At 43.5% G+C, this 24,308-nt stretch overlaps 1 protein-coding gene across 2 annotated transcripts in view; it reads right to left on the reverse strand.

Moving 5' to 3' along the window:
* Window positions 1-9,491: 9,491 nt before the first annotated feature.
* LOC107109845 (putative lysosomal acid lipase/cholesteryl ester hydrolase) overlaps window positions 9,492-24,308 on the reverse strand; it is a 34,623-nt gene continuing 19,806 nt past the window's right edge. The window contains exons 5-10 of one of the 2 annotated variants that reach the window (XM_015410554.1): window positions 22,814-22,923; window positions 21,826-21,962; window positions 17,821-17,967; window positions 13,182-13,253; window positions 12,075-12,140; window positions 9,492-9,979 (exon numbers count right to left, since the gene is read on the reverse strand). In XM_015410554.1, the coding sequence (XP_015266040.1) occupies window positions 9,749-9,979; window positions 12,075-12,140; window positions 13,182-13,253; window positions 17,821-17,967; window positions 21,826-21,962; window positions 22,814-22,923 (763 nt within the window). In that variant the 3' untranslated portion in view covers window positions 9,492-9,748. The remainder of the gene's footprint in view (window positions 9,980-12,074; window positions 12,141-13,181; window positions 13,254-17,820; window positions 17,968-21,825; window positions 21,963-22,813; window positions 22,924-24,308) is intronic. The other variant, XM_015410555.1, reaches the window with a different exon arrangement.

The raw sequence follows: 24,308 nt of genomic DNA on the forward strand, positions 1-24,308 counted from the left end.
AATGCAATAGATGCCACCCTCCAAACCAGACGCCACCCTCCAAACCATACATTCCCTCATGGGGAACCATTGTTGCCAATCTCCAGGTGAGGGCTGGAGACCACTCAGAATTACAACTGCTCTGCAGAAGGGAGGGCAGAAGTCAGCTGAAGTCAAAGGGGCAGATAATGGTAGGTTGATGGTTAGCTGGGAAGGAGATGGGGTTGCCAACTCCAGGCTGGCAAATTCCTGGGAATTTGAGGGGTGGAGCCTGGAGAGGGTGGGGTTTGCAGAGGGGTGGGACCTCAGACAGGTAGAATGCCATAGACTCCACCCTCCAAACCAGGCATTTCGTCCTGGGTAACAATTGTTGCCAATCTCCAGGTGAGGGCTACAGATCACTCAAAATTACAACTGTTCTTCAGGTAGCAGAGATCAGTTCCTCTGGAGAAAACAGTGGATTCTGTCATTATACCCTGCTCAGGTCACCACAGCAAATTGACACTGTTTGCCCAAAGCCAGAGCACTCTCCCAGAGCCTCTTTTTAGATCCCGTTGTAATTATTTCCACAACGGGCTTTATTCCTAGTTCCTAATATAACTATATAACACTATATATAGTTATATTGAGTTGTGTGTGTGTGTGTGTGTTGTCCTGGAACACGGAAATTTTTTTTAGCAGAGATGGCAGTTTTCAGGGCAATCTTCTGCGAGAAATGGGGGAGGGTTGCCATTAGGGGTGTGCATTTGGCAATGCCTGAGCCAAATGAATACCCGAAAAATACCTTGTTGGTATTTTTGGGGTATCATGTAAGCTGAATCCTGATCAGAGATCTGTATTCAAGCTACCGGTGTAGCTGAGCCCGAAAAGGCCAATGTTATCCAGCTTTTATTCAGGTTCATTCAGCCATTTTGTTGTTGTTCAGTCGCACAGTCGAGTCCGACTCATTCAGCCATACCGAACACTAAAGGTAAAGGATCCCTTGCTCGAAAGCCAGTCGAGTCCGACTCTAGGGTTGCAGTGCTCATCTCCATTTCAAAGCCGAAGAGCCAGCACTGTCCAAAGTCGTTTCCGTGGTCATTTGGCTGGCATGACTAAACACCAAGACGCACAGAATGCTGTTACCTTCCCACCAAAGTGGTACCTATTTATCTACTTGCAATTTCTTGCTTTCGAACTGCTAGGTTGGTAGGAGCTGGAACTAGAGACGGGAGCTCCCTCTGTCATGCGGCAACTCAGGTCTCAAAATGCTGAACTACTGACCTTCCGCAGCCTGCAGTTCAGTGTCTTAACCACTTGAGCCACCGCAGCTACCCTACCGAACACTACCAGCCATTTAAACCTAACAGCTGACAGGCAGAGCTGACAGGAAGTGGTTGGCAACTGTGGGAGACAGGACTAGATGGACTATTTTTCTGATCCAGCAGGGCTCTGCTTAGGTTCTTAATTTTTCAAGATGTGTGAGGAAGAGCCACATCTAAGCTAATGTAGGAAAAAGAACCAAAGACAAAGAGCTGACATAATGAAATTAGAGAAACAGAGAAAGGAAGAGGAGAAATCTTTGCTGCAGAAATTGCCTACTGAAAAAAGAGCAAAGAGGTCACCTAGGAAGGGAAACAGAGTGAGCTAAAAGAAATTGTTTTATTTTGCAGTCTGCCAGGACAAGGAAAAGTCTAATCTGGGTGAGTTTTTCCTTGTTATATTCGTATCCTGAAAGTTCTTAGGGTTTTATATATGCTACGTAACCATTTTTAATGTACATTATCACTGCTTTATGGAGGGAAGGTGACATGTTACAACCCGCATCACAGCAGATCTCAGAAGCTGAGCAGGATTAGTACTTGGATAGGAAGCTACCAAGGAAGACTCAGCAGAGGAAAATAATGTCAAACCACCTCTGCTTTTCACTTGCCTTGAAAACCCCTTGGACATTTGTTGTGACTTGACCACACATATACTTATCAATGCTTTGAAAATGGTTAATAAAAATTACTTGAATTTGTGGTGTAAGTATTTTAATTGTGTAAGTACTTTGCGATCCCACCCTAAGCAGAGTTACACCCTTGTATGTCAATGCAAGTCAATGGGCATAGAAAGGTATAACTCTGCTTACAATGGTGGTGCAAGTTTCTGAAGTTGCGTTTCCTACCTCATGTCCAAAGATACTTCTTTCTGTCTAATAAATGTGAGTTTATAACAAACCTATATGGTTATAAAGAAAAGCCTCTGCTTTTCACTTGCCTTGAAAATCCCTTGGATGTTTGTTGTGACTTGACCACACATATGGTTAATAAAAATTAATTGAATTTGTGGTGTAAGTATTTTAATTGTGTAAGTACTTTGCAATCCCACCCTAAGCAGAGTTACACCCTTGTATGTCAATCCAAGTCAATGGGCATAGAAAAGTATTACTCCGCTTACAATGGTGGTGCAAGTTTCTGAAGTTGCGTTTCCTACCTCATGTCCAAAGATACTTCTTTCTGTCTAATAAATGTGATTTTATAACAAACATATATGGTTATAAAGAAAAGCCAGTTTGTTAGAGGCTACTGGGGCAGGACACCTACCTCCACCTCGTGGCAATGGTAAAGACCACTGGAAGGAAACAGGCATTTTTCAGACTGCCGCTGCCTTCGGTGTTTTTGTCAGTGTCATGGCGGTTCCAGTGATCGCACTATTGGCGTGGTCAGTTCATATTGACATCTTTCCTTCAGTCTGTCCCTTCAGATTCACATTTGAGGATTGTTTTTCAGCTTTTTCTTTTTGTTTTGTGCATGCACTGAAGTGCCGCAGCAGCTTCCTGAAGCTCTGGATCCAAAAGCTCTGGATCCCCCTTCCCCTCAGAGCAGGTTCCCTTTCCCCCTTTGCATCCAAAGATATTCCACTGTCCTTCCCTGATGAAAGTGGCTCCAAGAGTTTTTTGGCTATTAAACCTTGATGATCTATGAATATCACGGCTTCGGTGAGAATGAACTCAGTCATCTAGCCAGGCATGCCTTTTATTCTGACCCTACACCTCCAAACCATCAGTGCTATGTATCCTCCATCAGATTTACTTGATCTTGCCAAGACAGATTAGAGAGTGATACTAAAATGTGTTTGAAAATGGCACCCAGGGACATGCAATAATTTGTTCTGGAGTTTGAATGAAATAAAGAGGGCAACGATTGGTTGCTGGTGTCAGCACTCCTACTGGGAATGACTGCTTGTTTCAGCACAGGTACCTTCTAGAGCTGAAATGTTTCACCACTGGCATGCAAATAAAAACAAAACCCCTGCCCAATCCTGCCCTTTTTGGGAGGGTTTGGGTGGCAATCCTTAAGGTGAGGAAACATGTTCAGATTCTGAGGAAGAGGTTTTCTTGTGAATTCACCTGGTATGGGAGAAACTAGGATAAAAATGGGGAAGAACAGCACTGGGATGTTTATGAAGTTGCCTGGACATAAGAAAAAATACCTGGTGACATCAGGGAATGAAAATGGAACAATCTGGAAAATGCCATAGTTAAAAGGGCAACAGAAGCTGTTCTGGTTCATCTTCCATCCCTCTCATGGTGCAGACTACCAACCAGACAGTGACAAGGTCCCAGAGCAAAATAGAATCATAGAATCATGGAGTTGGAAGGGACCTCCGGGGTCATCTAGTCCTACCCCCTGCACAATGCAGGAAATTCACAAATACCTCCCCCTCACACCCCCAATGACTGCTGTTTCATGCCCAGAAGATGACAAAAAAAACCCTCCAGGATCTCCAGCCAAATTGGCCTGGAGAAAAATTGCTTCCTGGCCCCAAAGTGGTGATCAGCATTTCCCTGGGTGTGTAAGAAGGGCTACAAGAACTAAGCACTAATGCAACCCTTTTGTCCCTCCCTCTCATAATCTGCCTAAATTCACAGAATCAGCATTGCTGACAGATGGCCATCTAACATCTGTTTGAAAACCTCCAAAGAAGGAGAGCCCACCACCACCCGAGGAAGCCTGTTTCACTGAGGAACCTCTCTAACGGTCAGGAAGTTCTTCCTAATGTTTAGCCGAAAACTCTTCTGATTAATTTCAGCCTGCTGGTTCTGGTCGACCTTCTGGGGCAACAGAAAACAACTCTGTACCATCCTCTATAGACAGCCCTTCAAGTACTTGAATATGGTTATCATATCACCTCTCAGTCACCTCCTCTCCTGGCTAAAAATACCCAGCTCCCTCAACTTTACCTCACAGGGCTTGGTCTCTAGACCCCTCACCATCTTCGTCGCCCTCCTTTGGACATGCTCCAGCTTTTCTATATCTTTCTTAAATTGTGGTACCCAAAACTGAGCACAATACTCTAGGTGACGTCTAACCAGCACAGTGATCTTCACATGATCTGGACACTATACTTCTGTTGATACAGCCCAAAATTGTATTTGCCTTTTTAGCTATTGCATCACACTGCTGACTCATATTCAGTGCATGGTTTACTAAGACCCCTAGATCCTTTTCTCACATACTACTTCCCCATCCTATAATTATGCATTTGATTTTTCCTACCTAAATGCAGAACTTTACATTTATCCCCACTAAAATTCATTTTATTTGTTTTAGCCCAGTAAGATCATCCTGTATCCTGACTCTGTCTTCTACTGTATTTGCTACCCCAGTTGAAATATTTCAACAATTGTCACAAAAGCTGGAGAAACAAAACAGATTCCATTTAGCATTCTCGTTGTTTTTCAAATGATGATGTATTTGCAGATAGTTTGTTAAAAACCCAAATTCAGACTCAAATCTCAAGCCTTTTTTTTGTGTTTACAAAGAACAACATTTGACATTAAGAGACAAGGGTACTTAGATTCCTGCTAGCTGCCACCTATAGTTTGCAACCTTTTCCTGTTAAAAATTAAAGATGGAAGAAAAGAAGGATTTAAATGAATTAAAATAAATTTTAAAAAAATTTTTAGATGTCCCTCAAACCAACTATGGTGCTGGAGAAGACTCTTGAGAGTCCCTTGGACTGCAAGAAGATCAAATCAGTCAATCCTAAAAGAAATCAATCCTGACTGTTCCCTGGAAGGCCAGATAATGAAACTGAAGCTCAAATACTTTGGCCACCAAATGAGAAGGGAGCACTCACTGGAGAAGACCCTGATGCTGGGAAAGACTGAAGGTCAAAGAAGACGGGGACGGCAAAGGATGAGATGGTTAGACAGTGTCATCGATGCAACAAACATGAAATTGAGCCAACTTCAGAGGACGGCGGAAGACAGGAGGACCTGGCGGGAGCTGGTCCATGGGGTCGCAAAGAGTCGGACTCGACTGTGCGACTGAACAACAACAACAAACCAACTGCACTCAAGGCTTAGATTTTTCAGAGCAAAGCATCTTTAATCATAACATGTAGGTGAATTGAATGGGAGCAATTCATAAGCCATGTATGTAATGCAATTCAGACACCATTTTGTTTGCCTGTTTGGGTTACTTGACTAAACTCTGGTCAAGAGGCTTCTGGGCCTGTGTAGGCCAGGAATGTTTGTAAGAGATGTGCTGCTTTAAATCTGAAGAAGCGCCTAGAAGTCTCCTTAGAGACAAGGGACACACTGATAAGGGGAGAGTTATGTCCTTCACTCCCTGGCTCTCCCAGCTGCGAACACTTAGCAGTGCCGGCCTTGGAGGCCATTAATTAATTAGCAACATTCCCAAGTGATTGCACCTGCGTTGGGAGGGGAATCGGTCTATCTTCTGAATTTTAAGTTTCGATTCCCCAGAGCTCATAAACAAGTATTATGGGATATCTTGGTTACCTTGGATACTGGCAAGAGTGACATCACATTGCCCGGTCGTGAATGGTTAACAGGCCTGAATCATTCATGACCCCTTTCGCTATAAGAACTCTGGTTCTTGGTAACCAGAGAGGATTCTTTGAGTATTTTGGCCAAGCCTGGTCAATACTTGGAGCAACCCTCCATTATGCCTTGATACTTGGATTTACCACCCAGGTGGGGAGATGCAGTTGGACTTATACTCTGTGTCTCAGGACTCTTTGCACCTTTGAACCCAATACGGGTAAAACTTGCTTGTATGCTGCTTGTAAGTATTAGCTATGCTGGAAAAGCTTAGATTTGTTATTTTGTTCCTTCACTACCTAAGTCTCGTGTTTTATAACTTTGCACAATTTATTTAAATAAAGAAACTTATATTTTTACCTTGTCTGGGTTATTCAGCCTCAAGAGCTTCAAAGCCTAAATCTTGTGTCTTAGACTGCTGGGTCTTTCTACTACCAATGGTGTTTCTTGTTCAAGTCCTGTGGTGAAGACTGCAGAGCTTGTTCTGTGAACTGTGTTCCTGTGTTAAGCCTGGAGATTTTGGCTACTTTGCTCCAGTCTTGTTGGGAACTCTTGAAAGTGGCCTGGTGGCAGACTACCTTTAGTTAAATACTTGTGTTGGTGGTTCCTTGTACCCCAGACTGAGGCCCTGGAGAGGACCCCGGTTGGGACAATGTATTATACAACAAATGCAGCAACTGCTATGTTGGTACTTGCACATTCTTCCAAGCACTCAAGAGTTGTTTAAAGAACATCAGCCCTTCAAACCCCATATTCATTGGATAGCCAGGAGGAGCCCTCAAGACCGCTATGTTCCATGAAGCAGGAGCTATTAGTCGTACACCAAGGAAAGTAAGAACTGTTTCTGCCCATGTTTGGAATGTCTCTGGCACAGCCCCAGTCTTTCATAATACACTGCCAAAATAAATATGGACAGCACCACCCAAGTGAGTTCAAAAGACATTTGGATGTCTTCAGAGCTTATTTCTGGGTTGTGCTGTGCAACTGGAAGTGAGATCTGAAGGAATTTAAATTCCTTCATAGCCCACCTCCAGGTCGGGCTGGTCCAACTGAGCTCTGGGAGTAAGCTTTATAGGCCTTTGGAGTCCAATTCCAGGTGTGGTCTGCCCATATAAGAGCATATAAGGCCTATGAAAGCCTTCAGAGCTCACTCTGGGGGGTCAGTCAAATCAGACTTCCCAACTTGGTAGAGCTCCAGAGGACTATATAGGCCTTTAGAGCTCACTTTTGGAGCTCAGTCAGGCTGGCCCGACCTGGAAGTGGGCTCCGAAGGCATTTAAATGCCTTTAGAGCTCACTTCTGGTTGCATGGCCTGACCTGGAGGTGGGCTCCAAAGGCATTTAAATGCCTTCAGAGCTCACTTCCGGGTGGGCAAAACCTCTCGAACCATGAACTGGTTTTTGCAATGGAGGAGTTCATTGGAGGTTTGGGGTTCATGAAAACCCTGAACCATGAACCTCCAATGAATCTCCATTTTCCCAGTTCATGCCCATCCTAGTTAGAACATATTAAGGAACTCAAATATCATATATTTTTTTTGTTCAGTCGCACAGTCGAGTCCAACTCTTCGCGACCCCATGGGCCAGATCCCGCCAGGTCCTCCTGTCTTCCGCCGTCCTCTGAAGTTTGCTCAATTTCATGTTCGTTGCATCTATGACACTGTCTAACCATCTCATCCTTTGCCATCCCTGTCTTCTTTGACCTTCAATCTTTCCCAACATCAGGGTCTTCTCCAGTGAGTGCTCCCTTCTCATTTGGTGGCCAAAGTATTTGAGCTTCAGTTTCATTATCTGGCCTTCCAGGGAACAGTCAGGGTTGATTTCTTTGAGGATTGACTGATTTGTTCTTCTTGCAGTCCAAGGGACTCTCAAGAGTCTCCTCCAGCACCATAGTTCAAAAGAATCTATTCTTCGGCGCTCGGCCTTCCTTATAGTCCAACTCTCACAGCCATACATGACTACTGGGAATACCATTGCTTTGACCATGCGGACTTTTGTTGGCAGGGTGATGTCTCTACTTTTTATCATGCTGTTTAGGTTCGCCATCACTTTCCTCCCAAGGAAATCTTTTAATTTCATGGCTGCTGTCACAGTCTGCGGTGATCTGGGATCCCAGGAACGTGAAGTCTGTCACTACTTCCACGACTTCACCTTCTATTTGCCAAGGAGTGATGGGGCCGGATGCCATGATCTTAGTTTTTTTGATGTTGAGCTTCAAGCCCACTTTTGCGCTCTCCTCTTTTACTCTGAGCAAGAGGCTCTTTAGATCCTCTTCACTTTCAGCCATTAGAGTGGTATCATCTGCATATCTGAGGTTGTTGATCTTTTCCCCAGCAATCTTAATTCCCGCTTGTGATTCATCCAGGCCAGCATTTCGCATGATGTACTCTGCATATATATTAAATAAGCAAGGCGACAATATACATCCTTGTCGTACTCCTTTTCCTATGCTGAACCAATCAGTTGTTCCATATCCGGTTCTAACTGTCGCTTCTTGGCCCTTATACAGGTTTCTCAAGAGACATGTGAGGTGGTCTGGTACTCCCATCTCTTTAAGGACCTGCCATAGTTTGTTGTGATCCACACAGTCAAAAGCTTTAGCATAGTCAATGAAGCAGAAGTAGATATTTTTCTGGTACTCTCTTGCTTTCTCCATAATCCAGCGAATGTTGGCAATATGATCTCTCGTTCCTCTACCTCTTCGAAACCCAGCTTGTACTTCTGGTAGTTCTCTATCCACGTACTGTTGAAGCCTAGCTTGTAGGATCTTGAGCATGACCTTGCTAGCGTGTGATATGAGTGCAATTGTGCGATAGTTTGAACATTCCTTGGCATTGCCCTTCTTTGGGATTGGAATGTATACTGATCTTTTCCAATCCTGTGGCCACTGTTGCGTTTTCCAAATTTGCTGGCAAATTGAGTGCAGCACTTTAACAGCATAATCTTTTAAGTCTTTGAATAGCTCAGCTGGAATACCATCACCTCCACTAGCTTTGTTGTTAGTAATGCTTTCTAAGGCCCATTTAATATCAAATATCATACTGAACCATGTAATATATCTTATAATTAATATGAACTTTATTTATACCCCACCTTTCTCCCCAATAGGGAACCAAAGCGGCTGAGATTTTTTTATCCCCCATTTTATCCTCACAAACAGCCCTGTGAGGTAGGTGAGGCTGAGCATGTGTGACTGCCCCATGGTCACCCAGCAAGCCTCCATAGCAGAACAATGATTTGATTCTGGCTCTTCCAGATCATAGTCCTTGTTTTGCTATCCAAGCTTAGAAAAGAAACAATATTTATTTATTTATTTATTATTTGTATTTATAGCCCACCCATCCCACGAGCGGGCTCAGGATGTGTAACATCATAAAACATACAAAAATACAATTAAAATTAAACAATTTAATATTTTAAAATAACAGACATTAAAACACAGCCACACTTCTAACAAATCAGCTGGCTGTGGGGGTTCCCTGGCATATTATTTGGATTGATAGGTGGATGGGTGACAACCACCTCAGGGAGGCCATATAGAGACGTCCGCCACTTCAACTGAAGGCCTGGAAGAACAACTCCGTCTTACAGGCCCTGCGGAATTGAAGAAGATCCCACAGAGCCCTAATCTCAACTGGGAGCATGTTCCACCAGGCAGGGGCCAGGGTGGAAAAGGCCCTGGCCCTGGTTGAGGCAAGAAGGGCATCCTTTGGGCCGGGGACAACCAGGTGATGTTGGTCCATAGAGCATAGCGCTCTTCAGGGCATATAAGGGAAGAGGCGGTCCCTCAGATATGTGGGTCCCAGGCTGTATAAGGCTTTAAAGGTGATTGGGGTTCTAACTATCCAACATCAGGTAAATTTGCACTTTTAAGTTAACAGATGAACCACAAGACAATCATTTTGAAGCATGCAGGTGACACAACAACAAAACCAAGTCTCAGTTCCAAACAATTTTAGCTATACTCCATCAAACTCAGGATTTCTGAGTACATTCGCTGAGGAGCATCAAGGCCCCAAATATAATCCCAGTGGACCCAGTCAGAGAAATGTCTGTAATGAATTATATTTTTCAGTCGAGATCTTAACTGTGCTGTTTCCTTTGACCGGGCAACCCAATCATGACCTCCACTCCACATCGCTATTGGGACCGTGATCTCTTCTATCTTGTACGGGGGAGGAACAGTCTAGAAAAAAGGAAAAATATAGAATTAAATTGTTATATTTTTACCTAAAGTGAATAATCTGAGAAATTTCAAGATAAACTGAAAGAAGTATGATAAGATTAGCAGAATGTCTCAAGGAAGTTTCACACATAAATGTGCATTTGTGTGTTTGTGTGAATCAACTATGATGATTCACCCTACAACTAAAGTAAATTTGGAAGTGAGATATCTGAGGAATTTCAAGGAAAAACTGTTGATATGACTTCTTACAGAAAATATGATCTGTATCCATATATATGTGTACAAGGAGCTGCTTCTTTACAGTAGGATCATTTTTCTTTTCTGTGAAGCCGCAGTTAAAGCTACAGAGTGACAGGCATATAGTATGAATAGAAGATGGATAAAACAGACATTTTTAAAGAGTTGGTTCTGGGTTCACCACAGTCACACAGCAGCTGCACAGAATGTTTTTTTAAAAAATAAGGGAAAGCCCAAATGAGCTTGGAAGACCTTTGTGAGGGGAGCAAGGGATCCTGCCTCCCTTCCCTAGCCATTCATTGTCCCACACTGTAACAATGCTGCGGGAATTTATTTTCCTGCAAAGATGAGGAAATAACTCCCTATAAGTGCTGTCTCCATATGGGATAATGGCTGGGGGGCAGGAATCATTCATCCCCCCTCCCCAGGGATCAGGGCCGGCTCCAGGTCTTTTTGTACACTAGGCAAGGCTACCTTCTGGTGCCCCCCCCCTGCGCCCAACAATTATGGGGTTGCCAACCTCCAGGCAGGGCCTGGAGAGAAGGTGGGGGCGGGGGTGCTTGTCTGGATTCACTTGCCTGGATCAAAGCCCTAATGGGTGCATTCAAAGCATGGGTGCAACCCCCCCCCCCCATCTATCCATTTTATCCTATAGAGGTTGGTAGAAGGTGGCAAATAGTTGGAAGGAAGGAGTAAAATTGCTGGGGGGGTCATTTTCTAAGGGGGAGAGGAAAGGACTTGGCTTCTCTTAAACACACACACACACACCCGGGAGGAATATTTTGCATGTCAAAACAGTCTCTTCTGGGCTCCGACTGCGATCTAGCACGTGGCAACCAGAGTTGCAGGGTGGTGGTGGAAAGAGGGTGATTCTCTCACTTGCTGTTAACTCTCCATTCGACCTTTTTCCCGAGGGAGGGGGGCCTTCCTGAAATGGGGTGCATCATACAGGGAACCCAGGCATCCGGGTACCTCTTGCTGGCAGCAGCGGCTTTATTTTTGGCGGCATCCCCAGAGATCGCTGGCCGAGGAAACACCCTATTAGGGAAAGCGGGTGCCGTTCCAGCATGGGGAGGGCTAAAGGGGGTGGACCGAAGTGAGGGAGACAGACATGTCTCCCACCAACCGCAGAAGGGGATTCAAATTCGGAGCGAGACGCATGACAGTGGGAGGATCGTGGAAGGCCGGTTTAATGTGGAGTGGAGGGGGGGAGAGAAGGGGGGAGTGTTGGAGGAGACTTCTCGGATGGCTCAGAATAGGAGTGAAGGAAGAGAAGGCCGGGAGGAAAAGGGGATCCCGTTTGAGTGTTGTTCGTCGCTGACCCATCGTCCCCAGCCTCAGCTTCCGGACGAGGCGGGGAGAGGCCTTGCGCAGCACCGAGCAGTCTGCACTGGGCCCGGCAGCTGACATCCAACTGAGGGACGGTGGTGCCTGTCGAAAGCGCAGCCCCACTTCCCAGCGCCCCTCCCACGCTCCATCCGGCACCCCCTTGATGGCCCTGCGCTCTAGGCGAGAGTCTAGCTCGCCTAGTGAGTGAGCCGGCCCTGCCAGGGATCTTCCAGATTGTGTAGTTGCTATGGGACTATGGTGAACTTGAGTTGGGTACAGGGAACCAGACCCAACTCTTTAAAACCCAAAGGTGTAGTGTGGCCCTAAAACTCCGCAGAGTAGCCACATGTTGATACGGGGGGGGGGGTAAGGGAGAGACATAGCAGGGCTCCTTGAATATTAAAGACCAGACCCCCCCCCAAAAAAAAAGAGCAAAAGATCCACAGGTTAGTTTGAAATACATTTAAGGACCCCTGTGTTCATTCATCCCCCTCCAAAACACCAACACAAAACTCCAGTACATCCATACCTGGTTGTATTTCTTTATATTCTCTGAGCCATAATCAAAGTACCTGGGTTTTCCTGTTTTGGCTAACTAGAAAATGAAAAAAAGAGCATGTTGGATACCCATCATATAAAGGCAAACTTTACTACATAAATTGCGTACAGCAGTTGTTCTTCTCTTGGCCTCTCTATGGCCTTCACCATGTCCGGTTCATGACCTGCCCTGTAGACTATCAATATCTAGACAATGTGCATTGCACTGTACTATTTACTGTTTTAAGTATTATTTATGTTGTACACCACCCTGAACCCTCCAGGGGAGGGTGGTTTATAAATTGGATTAAGTTAATTTATATGACTTTTGATATTGCGGGATGTTTTTTGAAGGGAGCTCCACTGCCAGTTTGTTCATGACAAAGAAGTTGGCTGAAAGCTCTCAGTTTCATCCTCAGGGAGGGTCCTGCTAAAATGGCAAACCATGGTCAAAATCCTAGGGTGAAGATCTTAGGACAATGAAATGGCAGGGATGGCAAACAGATCAAAGTGGGGGGAAATCAGAGAGAGCAAAACACAACAGTGTTGTATACATGATCCTGCATTGTTTTACAATATTGAAATCAAGCTCTGTTTCACTGCTGGCATGCATTATAATGGATATATTTCTTTCACTGTATCTCTGACACCAAAAATTTCCTTTTTTGTTTCAAAACACTCAAACTAAAGAGAACAAATATTTCTTTTCTTTCACTGATATTAGTGTATCATTTCCTTTGATCATTTGGGCCCTAATTATTATTCAATCTGTGAAAATAGCACTATGAGTAGGCAGAGGTTTTCCTTTCTAAACAAACAAAATGAAAAGTATTATACTGTATTATTGTACTAAATATCCATATGGTGTAGTGGTTGGAGTGTTGGACCTTGATGAGACCTGGGTTTAAATCTCCAGTCTGACCTACAGTTCACTCTGTGACCTTGGGTCAGTCACTTTTCTTTAGCCTAAGCGACCCAACCGGGTCACTGCATTGATAGAATAAGGAAGGAATGATTGAAATCGAATAAATGAATAATTTTACAGGCAGTCAAATATTCAGTTTTCTTCAGGAGATACATTTACATTCAGTAACTCTACCTGGCTCCAGTGGAGTATTTGCTTCACAGAAGTATAATCTGGAAATCGCGATGTATACACATCAGTTCGGCTCTGAAAGAAAAAGTTTACTTAGAAAGAAGTCACATGACTTTTTTTGCCAGGAGTGCATAATTAGTTATGTATTGCTATGGCATGGCTTTCTGAGAGAAGACAGTTAGTGAGTTCTAAATAGGGAAGGGCACAAACCAGCTGACAAACCAAAGTTTGTCACAAATTTTGGGCAGTTTGTGGTTCACATGTAACAGAGCGAGGAGTAAGGTAAGGGAAAAAGTGTAGCTCATTTCAATTTAACCATTACACTATTGAAATACAGGAGAAGAGGGACAAAGACAGAGCAGAGAGAGAGAGAGCAATGGTGTATTGGGAAGAAAAATTATTTTATTGTTATACTGCCCCTATGTGTTTCCCATACTGTTCTTCAGGGGGAGCTATAAGAATGTAAATGAAAAGAAAAAAATAAATTACCATTTAAAAGCAGAATTAAGAAACTCATTAGAAACTTAGTAGAAAGACATGTGAAAAGTGCATAAATGTATACAGACTTACAAACCAAAGACCATGTTGCAGATACTATACAGCTGTAATGGAACATTACACACACTATATATAGTTGGAAACCTAGATTTTAAAACAAAATTTATGTAGATCAGTCTAAAACTTTTGCAAGTTAGAAAAATATACAACTAACCCATAAACCTGTATAGCCAAAGCAGTTCACACAACAACAGAGCTTGAGAGACAGAAGTGTGATGGTCTGACTCAGTTTTTTCTCCTGTAAGAGATAACAACTCAAGCTTTTTATTCAGGGCTTTTTTTGTAGAAAAAGCCCAGCAGGAACTCATTAGCACAATAGGCCATATCCAACAGCAGGAACGCATTAGCATATCAGGCCACACCCCTGACAGCACAGCTCATTCACATATTAGGCCACACCCCCATGTTACCAGAAGTGTGGTCATTCAGCCAAACCCACCTTTTGCTTCTTATTCTCTTTACCTTGTTTGTTGTCAAAACCCATGGCTTTTTGCATGTTAGGCCGCACACCCCTAATTGTACCCAATCCGAATGAGTTTCTGCCGTTGGGTGTGGCCTATTATGCTAATGAGTTCCTGCTGGGCGTGGTCAACTTGGGAGCCAGCTGGAACTCCGTTCTTGTGCGTTCCTGCCCAAAAATAGCCCTATATTTAACCCATGAAGGACCAGAGCCATCAGTCCCACAATCCTCCCTGCCTGTTTTTAATAACCTTTTATCACTATCGTATTCAGATCTAAAAATAGCTCAAAATGTAAAGTCCATTGGACCATGGTGTGCTCGAGAAAGTGCTGAATCAAAGGGAAACCTGAGGTTTTTAAAACGATGGATATCACTTTTCTGTTGTGCAATATGTACTTTATTTTTCTCAAGGTTTTGCCACTATCTAATCTTTTCACAAGGACATTTAATAACAGACACTTCCAATCAGAACTGTGTGTGGTGAAATAATTGAGAAAGTGCTATATTTTTTAAATACCGTTTAATCAAATTTGTCAGGCTGCTTATAAGATTGGATAATGGACAGTTTCCACAGGGAAAATGTTCTCTAGGGGGACTGGATCCTTGCTGTGAATTGAAAGGTCAATATGTACTACTGTGCACCAATTGATCTTTCAGATTAGGTGTATCTTTTGAATGAGATGATAAGTTTCAATTTCTATATATGCTCTTAAGACCGACACATATGACTGAAGGTTAGGCTGCATGTGAGTCTTCTCAGATCTGTTCCCCCCACCCCCGTTCTGCAACAACCCCTCCAGTTACAAGCACTGACTTTGGAATAAGCAGACTGTGAAACCTGATGTGGGTATTCTCTAGTTCGCAAATTCTGTTTAAAAATAGTAGCCGCCCTGCAGAAACCCTGCATATTTGTACAGCTCCTCTTGTTCCTTAACATCTGGCTATATGACAAACTATTCTTCAAATGAACAGTGTTATCAAAATAATTAATCATCTTGTCAAAATCTTTCTATCCTTCTTGATAACCATATCATCTAAGAAATTCATTTGGCTATCATTCACATGCAATTCAAACCTGATACCTTATTCTGTATATCAAGCCCATTGTTGAATGCCAATAACTGGTCCTGACTGCCTTCTCGTAGGAAGAAAACATCATCATTGAAACATCACCATATAATATTTTTTAACAAAAGGATTGTCAGAAGACTATACAAAACTTTCTTCAAAATGATACATATACAATTTGGCTGTCTCTGGTGCCATGGAAGAACTCATGGTTACAGTTCTTTTTTCAGAGCTATCTCTGATAATGCCTAAGGAAAGATGTGGGGGTATCTATTTTGTCTTTTGTTTAAAGTACTTTCTGTAATGGAAAAGGAAGGCAGTATGGTATAGCCCAGTCTTGTCAGATCTTGGAAGCTAAGCAGGGTCAGTACTTGGAAGGGAGACCACCAAGGTCAGACTCTGCAGAGGAAAGCAATGGCAAACCATCTGTGCTTCTTACTTGCCTTGAAATCCCCTAACTTGAGTTGCCATAAGTTGGCTGCAACTTGATGGCACCTTACACACACACTTTCTATGATAGATAATGCCCCAATTCAAGGGATCTAAAGAGCTTACATCTAGAGTGAATGGAAGAACACCAGTGTCAACACATGATATTTCACCCAATGTATTCATCAATCAGTGGTGTCCTTAATATATGATGATACCATAGGGGCAAATTCCAAGACTGAGACATTGCCAGAAACTATGGGTCTCCCTGGTAGAACAGACATGTTCTTGTGAATTTTAGTTAAAATGTAAAGAATGGGTGTTGAGGGATTTGGGTTGTCTAAAAAATGTCTCTCACATGGGGACATATAATCCACAATTTCACCTTCTTCCAACAAAATCCTGATCTTGTTCTGAATACATTTAACAGGTTCATGGCTACATGGAGCATAATATGACTGGTTAGTCAGCTGTCTAAAAACTTCTTATTCATAACCTCTCTATTTTATGTGTTTCCTTTATAATAATGTTATGGTTTTGGGCTAAGATCTTTAATGCCATTTTTTTAAATTGTTTTTATTATTTTACTGTATAGTACTCACAAGTACAGGGGGGGAAGTAACAGCTCAATAAGGACAGAACAAGAACAATTGATGTCCCCAATACATAACATATCAACTGTGAGCAAAAATGAATTCGTAATCTAGGTCTGAAGCCCGACTGTGCAAACATGTTGAACTCTAGGACTCCGGAGACTACTCTCCAACCTAACTTCCCTCAGTCACTGCTCCCTAACATCCAGTGTACTTGGACTAACATCTCGTAGTCAGAAACTGAAATCTCCAGCTAGTTATAAGAACAACCATCTATGGTAAGCATGGTTTGTGGGGAGTATCTCATGCTTTGTCAGGTAATCCACCACCGGCGACCAAAATCTCCTGAATTTCGCGTTCGATGCGTTGAATGACGCTTGGGTCCCCCGACTTTGATTATTAATTTTTGCCATGACAAATTGTTCCCAAATCTTATCATGCCACGCAGATATTGTAGGAGGTTCTGGAGATTTCCACTTCGCAGCTATTGATAACTTGGCCGTTGTTAACAGGAGTGACAAGAGATGCCATTTCTTTCTTGACAACTTAGATTGCTCCATAAAGATATGGTGTCATTTTCTAGTCTTTCCAGGTCTGGAAGTAACTTATTTTCAGAGACCTGGACAGAAGGTAGAAGACATGAAGATAAGAAGTCTAGGGTTGGGCATGGCTCATGAATTTTGGCTGGTTCATGGTTTGCAAAGTGAAGAGCCACCATGAACTTCCACAAATTTTGATGCAGTACATGGCAGTACATGACAGTTCGTGAAGTGGAGAAAGCACATGTTTAAATGGCTTGGAGCCATTTAATGCTAAATGCAAGGGGGTGGACTTAGCATGAGTCCCTGAAGGAATATAAACCAAACTTACTTTTGGCAGTGAAATTAATAACCAATGACAAGTAACCATTAACAAACTAAGTAACCAATGACAAACAGGTTTGCCTTCACCATCATTTCTCCTACCTTTGCCTCATACTTTGCCTCCTTGACTGTACAAGCTACATCTGACACACCCTTGTCAGTTAACTGGCCATGATTGTACGTAAAATAAGAAACCACCCATCCAATTTAAAGAGCACTTCAAAACAAAAATAACAAAAGAGAAGAAAGCAGACTGCAAAGATATGGTAGAATAAACAATCTGCTTTAAGTGTCAAAAAAGGAAAAAAGTTATCTCTATGGACATCTTGAACTCTGAATAGGATTCACACATGTTGAAGTTCTCCCCGAATGCTTAAGATGGAACCCATTCAGAACAGGTTTTAAACTAAACCAACCACCATGCAAAAAATTTTCTACATCCCTTATCAGGAGATGTTCTTTTTCTGTCTACAGGTTTGCCTTCACTGTCATTTCTCCTACATTTGCCTCATATAATCCTTGTCTGTACAAGAGCCAAATCTGTCACTCCCTTGAAAAAGGCCTTAATTTCCAACAAAGGAAGCAGCCACACCCTTCAAACCCTGTGACTTATTATTTTATACACAGCACTAAAAAAAGAAATATTATTTTTAAAGAATGCACAAAAATACCTTATTTAGATTTTTTTCATTGAATCCACTAACAAGAAAAAGAGCTTGCTTGCAAAGTACGTCCATCACTGGCCAGCTGCATGTTCGGGCCATAAGTGCTCTCAGTCTTGGGCCCAAAAGGCAAAATTCTTTTGTACCAAATATAATCTGTAACACAAACACAAAACAAAGATTCTCCCCACTATAATAAAGCAGTTCTATACATGTCTAGTAGGATGAACCGAGAGCTTCAGAATAAGCTAAGGGAGAGAAAGGAAATGGAGGGAAATGGAGGGAAGGTCAGACCTCTAAAGAGTAGTATACGGGAGTTACTAGATACTGCAGATCAGCCATCAGAGAAACCAAAGCTCAGTATGAGTTGGGTCTGGCCAGAAGGGCTCACTACAATAAGAAAAATGTCTACAGCAAAACTGTGAAACACAGCTGAGTGGTGAGGAGAAAACAGCTCCTCGCCTCAGCTTTCCCCCCCAATTTTTGTCTGCAGTCCCTTTAAACCAGCCTGGTTTTAAAAGACTGCAGAAGAAGGGGGAAACAGCTGGGAGGTGGGGAGCAGTCTCCCAGCCCCTCAAATGTTTTCCTTGATTTTAAACCAGGCTGGTTTAAAGGGACTGCAGAAGAAGGGGGAAACAGCTGGGAGGTGGGGAGCAGTCTCCCAGCCCCTCAAATGTTTTCCTTGATTTTAAACCAGGCTGGTTTAAAGGGACTGCAGAAGAAGGGGGAAACAGCTGGGAGGTGGGGAGCAGTCTCCCAGCCCCTCAAATGTTTTCCTTGATTTTAAACCAGGCTGGTTTAAAAGGACTGCAGACAAAAATTGAGGAAAACAGCTGAGAGGCTGGGAGACTGCTCCCCACCTCCCAGCTGTTTCCCCCTTCTTCTGCAGTCCCTTTAAACCAGCCTGGTTTTAAAAGACTGCAGAAGAAGGGGGGGAACAGCTGGGAGGTGGGGAGCAGTCTCCCAGCCCCTCAAATGTTTTCCTTGATTTTAAACCAGGCTGGTTTAAAAGGACTGCAGACAAAAATTGAGGAAAACAGCTGAGAGGCTGGGAGACTGCTCCCCACCTCCCAGCTGTTTCCCCCTTCTTCTGCAGTCCCTTTAAACCAGCCTGGTTTTAAAAGACTGCAGAAGAAGGGGGGGAACAGCTGGGAGGTGGGGAGCAGTCTCCCAGCCCCTCAAATGTTTTCCTTGATTTTAAACCAGGCTGGTTTAAAAGGACTGCAGACAAAAATTGAGGAAAACAGCTGAGAGGCTGGGAGACTGCTCCCCACCTCCCAGCTGTTTCCCCCTTCTTCTGCAGTCCCTTTAAACCAGCCTGGTTTTAAAAGACTGCAGAAGAAGGGGGGGAACAGCTGGGAGGTGGGGAGCAGTCTCCCAGCCCCTCAAATGTTTTCCTTGATTTTAAACCAGGCTGGTTTAAAAGGACTGCAGACAAAAATTGAGGAAAACAGCTGAGAGGCTGGGAGACTGCTCCCCACCTCCCAGCTGTTTCCCCCTTCTTCTGCAGTCCCTTTAAACCAGCCTGGTTTTAAAAGACTGCAGAAGAAGGGGGGGAACAGCTGGGAGGTGGGGAGCAGTCTCCCAGCCCCTCAAATGTTTTCCTTGATTTTAAACCAGGCTGGTTTAAAAGGACTGCAGACAAAAATTGAGGAAAACAGCTGAGAGGCTGGGAGACTGCTCCCCACCTCCCAGCTGTTTCCCCCTTCTTCTGCAGTCCCTTTAAACCAGCCTGGTTTTAAAAGACTGCAGAAGAAGGGGGGGAACAGCTGGGAGGTGGGGAGCAGTCTCCCAGCCCCTCAAATGTTTTCCTTGATTTTAAACCAGGCTGGTTTAAAAGGACTGCAGACAAAAATTGAGGAAAACAGCTGAGAGGCTGGGAGACTGCTCCCCACCTCCCAGCTGTTTCCCCCTTCTTCTGCAGTCCCTTTAAACCAGCCTGGTTTTAAAAGACTGCAGAAGAAGGGGGGGAACAGCTGGGAGGTGGGGAGCAGTCTCCCAGCCCCTCAAATGTTTTCCTTGATTTTAAACCAGGCTGGTTTAAAAGGACTGCAGACAAAAATTGAGGAAAACAGCTGAGAGGCTGGGAGACTGCTCCCCACCTCCCAGCTGTTTCCCCCTTCTTCTGCAGTCCCTTTAAACCAGCCTGGTTTTAAAAGACTGCAGAAGAAGGGGGGGAACAGCTGGGAGGTGGGGAGCAGTCTCCCAGCCCCTCAAATGTTTTCCTTGATTTTAAACCAGGCTGGTTTAAAGGGACTGCAGAAGAAGGGGGAAACAGCTGGGAGGTGGGGAGCAGTCTCCCAGCCTCTCAGCTGTTTTCCTCAATTTTTTTCTGCAGTCCTTTTAAACCAGCCTGGTTTAAAGGGACTGCAGAAGAAGTGAGGGTAAACAGCTGAGAGGCATGGACCAATCTCCCAGCCTCTCAGCTGTTTTCCTCAATCTTCCTAGTTCCCAAAAATATCTTGGATTTTTTGGGGATTCTTTTTCGGTTTTCCAAAAAAATTCCAGATAATTTTGAAATGGCAAAATATACCCAAAAATACCGCTAAGGTGTTTTTCATGTATATTTTTTGCTCAGGAAGATCCAAATGCACACCCCTAGTTGAGCTGTTTTGAATATTGGTATGAAATGGGGAGAGGCATATGTCAACACTCTGTAAACTTGAAGACCAACTGCTGGATCAGCCCTTAGTAGGAATGCTGAGAGCCTTGGCACAAACATGGTAGCCAGATGGACCTACGGTATCCTTATGTAAGTTGGGTTAGGAGAAACCCAGGGAATGATGAATGATGAAGCCTCTCCTACCTCCATGCTTGAGCTCAGGAGCCCATGTCCCCACATATACCATTTCAAAGGTTAGTGTTGCTCACACGTTAAATGCAAGTTGGGTTGGGGCAACTCATGTTTAATCTCACATCTAATCAGACCCTTATCTTTTTTGAACTCCCTCACTTATGTGTAACACAAGTTCTTGGTCAGATTGCCTTCATATTTAATGTCAAAAATAATCTCAAGCACGTTGCCAAGCAGTTTAGCACCTATACAGTAGCCATTTATACTTCAAGGGAAAAGCTAGGTCATGTCTTGCTAGTAAATAACAAATTTCTGTTGCAGCTTGGATGCTTTATTCTATTCATAGTTTGTAAACCAAATCTTCTTGATCACCATAGAAGCCGTACTTATTCCCTGAAGTCATGGTCAAGTCATTTAAGGCACCTATTTACCATGTACAAAATTACTTGCATTTTATCTCTGCACCTGTTAGATGCATCTTCTAAATAGCCCTACAGAGGATATGTTGTCTGATTTTTGCATTTTTTGTCAGCAGAATCTACTGTGAAATGATAGCAAGAGCTGATTGCAAGATGAATCACCTATGTTCAGAAGCAGTTGCTGAGTGATGGAGTTAGAAGGCACACAGAGACACTTAAGTAGTAAGTCTCTTTGTGTTATCTTGGTTGATCTTGATAAAAGGTATTTACCTGGCTTTAGTTTTTGGATTTTTCTAAGAGGTGTCCTCAATTTTCTGCACTTGAAGAAAACCATTCTCATAGGGATCAGACCCCGATGCATAAGTATATGAAACACATCATCACTAATGTAATCACAATATAGAAAAATTACTTGTTTGCAGACAGACCTTCAGCAATGTATCTGGTAAACGTAGCAGCTGCAAAATGGGACTTGTGTTATGTTGAAATACATATTGAGGTCCCAAGCTGAGACCTTTGTGTTTTTAACATCCAGTCTGATTAAGAAATCTGGAGGACTCCAAAGTTTTCACTTTTTGTTTGTTCATTTTGGTTGATCTTAAGCAAAGGAATTACATAATTTTGGATTTGGATTTTCCTATGAGGTGTCCTCAGTTTTATATACTTCCAAAAGCAACATTCTGGAAAGTGTTCAGACCAGACGGGTGTATGTGCTTGCTAGATGCTTGTTTGGCTCACAACCCTGAAACATATAATCAGTAATCTAATCACAACATAGAAAAAAAATGTTTCCATACAAACCTTCAGAAATATGTCTGGTAAGCGTAGCAGCTGCAAAAGAGGAGCTATACTATATTGAAGTGTATATGGAGGTCCCAAGGCAAAAAGCATCTTAACTTTTGAAGCAAGTTGAGGCAGTACCGAAAATGCAAAGAAGACTAGAAAAACAAGAAACACTTATTTGACATGCTTTTAAAATAAGTAATGAAACAATACACTAGCTTTAAAATGAAGCTTAACAATGTTGATATTCAATGCAAAAAATCACCTTTGCGAGGAATGCCAGACACAGATCAGCATTGCATTCAACTTTCCAAATCAATGCATCAGCGATTGAATATCCTATTGTGCCAAAATCTGCATTATGCAGGCAGCCAGGAGCTGTTTAAGAACGGGGATATCCCACACCACACTAATCCTTGTCTTTGAAATACAGTAAACCTTTTAACGTTTCCCCTCTGTTTCTACTGCTTTTGGTCAATGTAGGCCCTGTTCATACGAGGGGTTTTGGGCCGGGAGAGGGACAGATCGGGGCCGCAGCAAACGGGCGCGATCCCACAGCAACATCTGTGAATCGTGCTGCACCCGTCCCCCATCCGTCCCTCCCGCCGAAAAAGCGCACCAAAAATGAACCACCTAACTGGGTGGTTCAATCGAAAGGGCCGCGGCAAGTGCGGCCGTGGGATTGCCGACGCGTCCTTGTGCCAGTGCATCCCCGGCCCCCGGGCGAACTGCGCATGCTCGAGCATGCGCAGTTTGGCAGCCTCCCCCTCCCACTCGTCTCTTCCTCCCCGGCATCTGATCGTGCCGGGGAGCAACGGCGCGCAGCTCACGGGATCCATGGGATCCCGCTCGCAGCATCTTTATTTTAGTGCGGCTCTAATTAGCCGCACTTTCACCAGCGTTTTCCCTGCCATGTGGCAGGGGCTATAACAGAGACTAGGATACAAACGTAGCTAACAAATGATAAAACATTATTTTTCCACATGGGTGTACGTTCTGCACATACCTATGGTGCTTCCCTCAGCATGGGCCACACAATAGATTCTTTCCTGTCCAGTTTTCTGCAGAATAAAGTCTATGAAGGCTGGAAAGTCATAGATAGCCAGTTCATGAAAACTAAAAACAAAAATAAAATGCACACCAGTGGGTAAGAAGTACATTCCTGAGCTTCCTTCAGATGCTTTGCCTTTGTCTCCACAAAATACCAATTAATCATATTAACATAACAGACAAGATGAATAAGCCATCTTCACATCCCTACAGTTTGCTTATCGAAAGTGATATAGCAGGTTTTTCTTTGGCACCACCATGGCTTCCAGCTGCAAGTAAATAGATCAAGGTAATACTCATATGAGCACATGTTAGGGTTGCCAGGTCCCTCCCTACCCCAGGGGGGAACTTTGGGGACATGCCAGGAGGGGGAGAGGATTCCCCAACAGGATAATGTCATGCATAACTGACATCATCACATTGGGGACGCAGCCCCTTGCAAGGGGCAGCGGTGCCCACTCACAAGAAACCATTTAAAGGGAAGCTTCCCTTTAATTTTGTTTTTGTGTGAGTGGGGGCTGGCTGCCCACCCATGCCTGAACTCAAAGTGGCAAATTTACTGGTTGGAATTCAGCTGTGGGTGGGCCTTACCTGCAAGAAACCATTTAAAGGGAAACTTCCCTTTAAATAGTTTTGTGCAAGCAGGGCTGGCTGCCCACCCACATTTTGTGCGAATAGTTTTGCCTCTCAGTTTTACTGACTGAATGATGTGGCACATTGTCCATTAAATGTAGCTGGATTTCTATTTTAGCAGCCTTCAGGGAGAAAGTTTCTATATTGGAAGAGGACATGGTCAAGAAAGCTAGCTGCCTATAAAACTTAATACCTTCTTTGTCTCTGATTTTAGTTGATGTTATGGTTTCAGGTTTGAGCCCTTCCACGTTGTCATTTTTGTCACTCGTTTGTCCGTATTATTTCACAGTTCCCCCTCCCCAATGTGCTTTGCTCTCTCCAGTAGTCCCAGAAGGTGCAAAACACATGTGGAAAAGGGGGGGGACAACTCGAAGCAATAGGGACAAAAGAGTGACAAAAATGTCTCCCACTGCGGGAGAAGGGCAGATTAAAAGTACCTTAAATATATATATAGTCACTCTTCTGACCATTTTCTTTGAGTCCAGAAGCCATTATTACATCTTTGAGTAAGAACAGTTTATTGACATATATAAGCATAGGAAAGGGCCAGTGAGAGAGGTCTAGTGGTTTCACAAGAGTCTCTGTCCCACAGTTAGGCTTGAACTATGAGTTGCACTTAGTGTTGCCAGACACACACCTAGAACCCCTGGGAGACTTCTGGGGGTGGGGCAAGGGGGAAAGGATATCAGTGACATTTTGACATCACTTTTTGGCTGGAGGATTTTCCCTGATCTCTAGGGTAAAAACCATAAACACTGAGAAGATTCCCAGAGCATCACCAGTGTCATTTCTAGATTTCAGCCAGAAGAAATGTTGAT

Source organism: Gekko japonicus, unplaced genomic scaffold (assembly GCF_001447785.1).
Source record: "Gekko japonicus isolate JY-2015 unplaced genomic scaffold, Gekko_japonicus_V1.1 scaffold3338, whole genome shotgun sequence".
NCBI classification, from domain to species: domain Eukaryota; kingdom Metazoa; phylum Chordata; class Lepidosauria; order Squamata; family Gekkonidae; genus Gekko; species Gekko japonicus.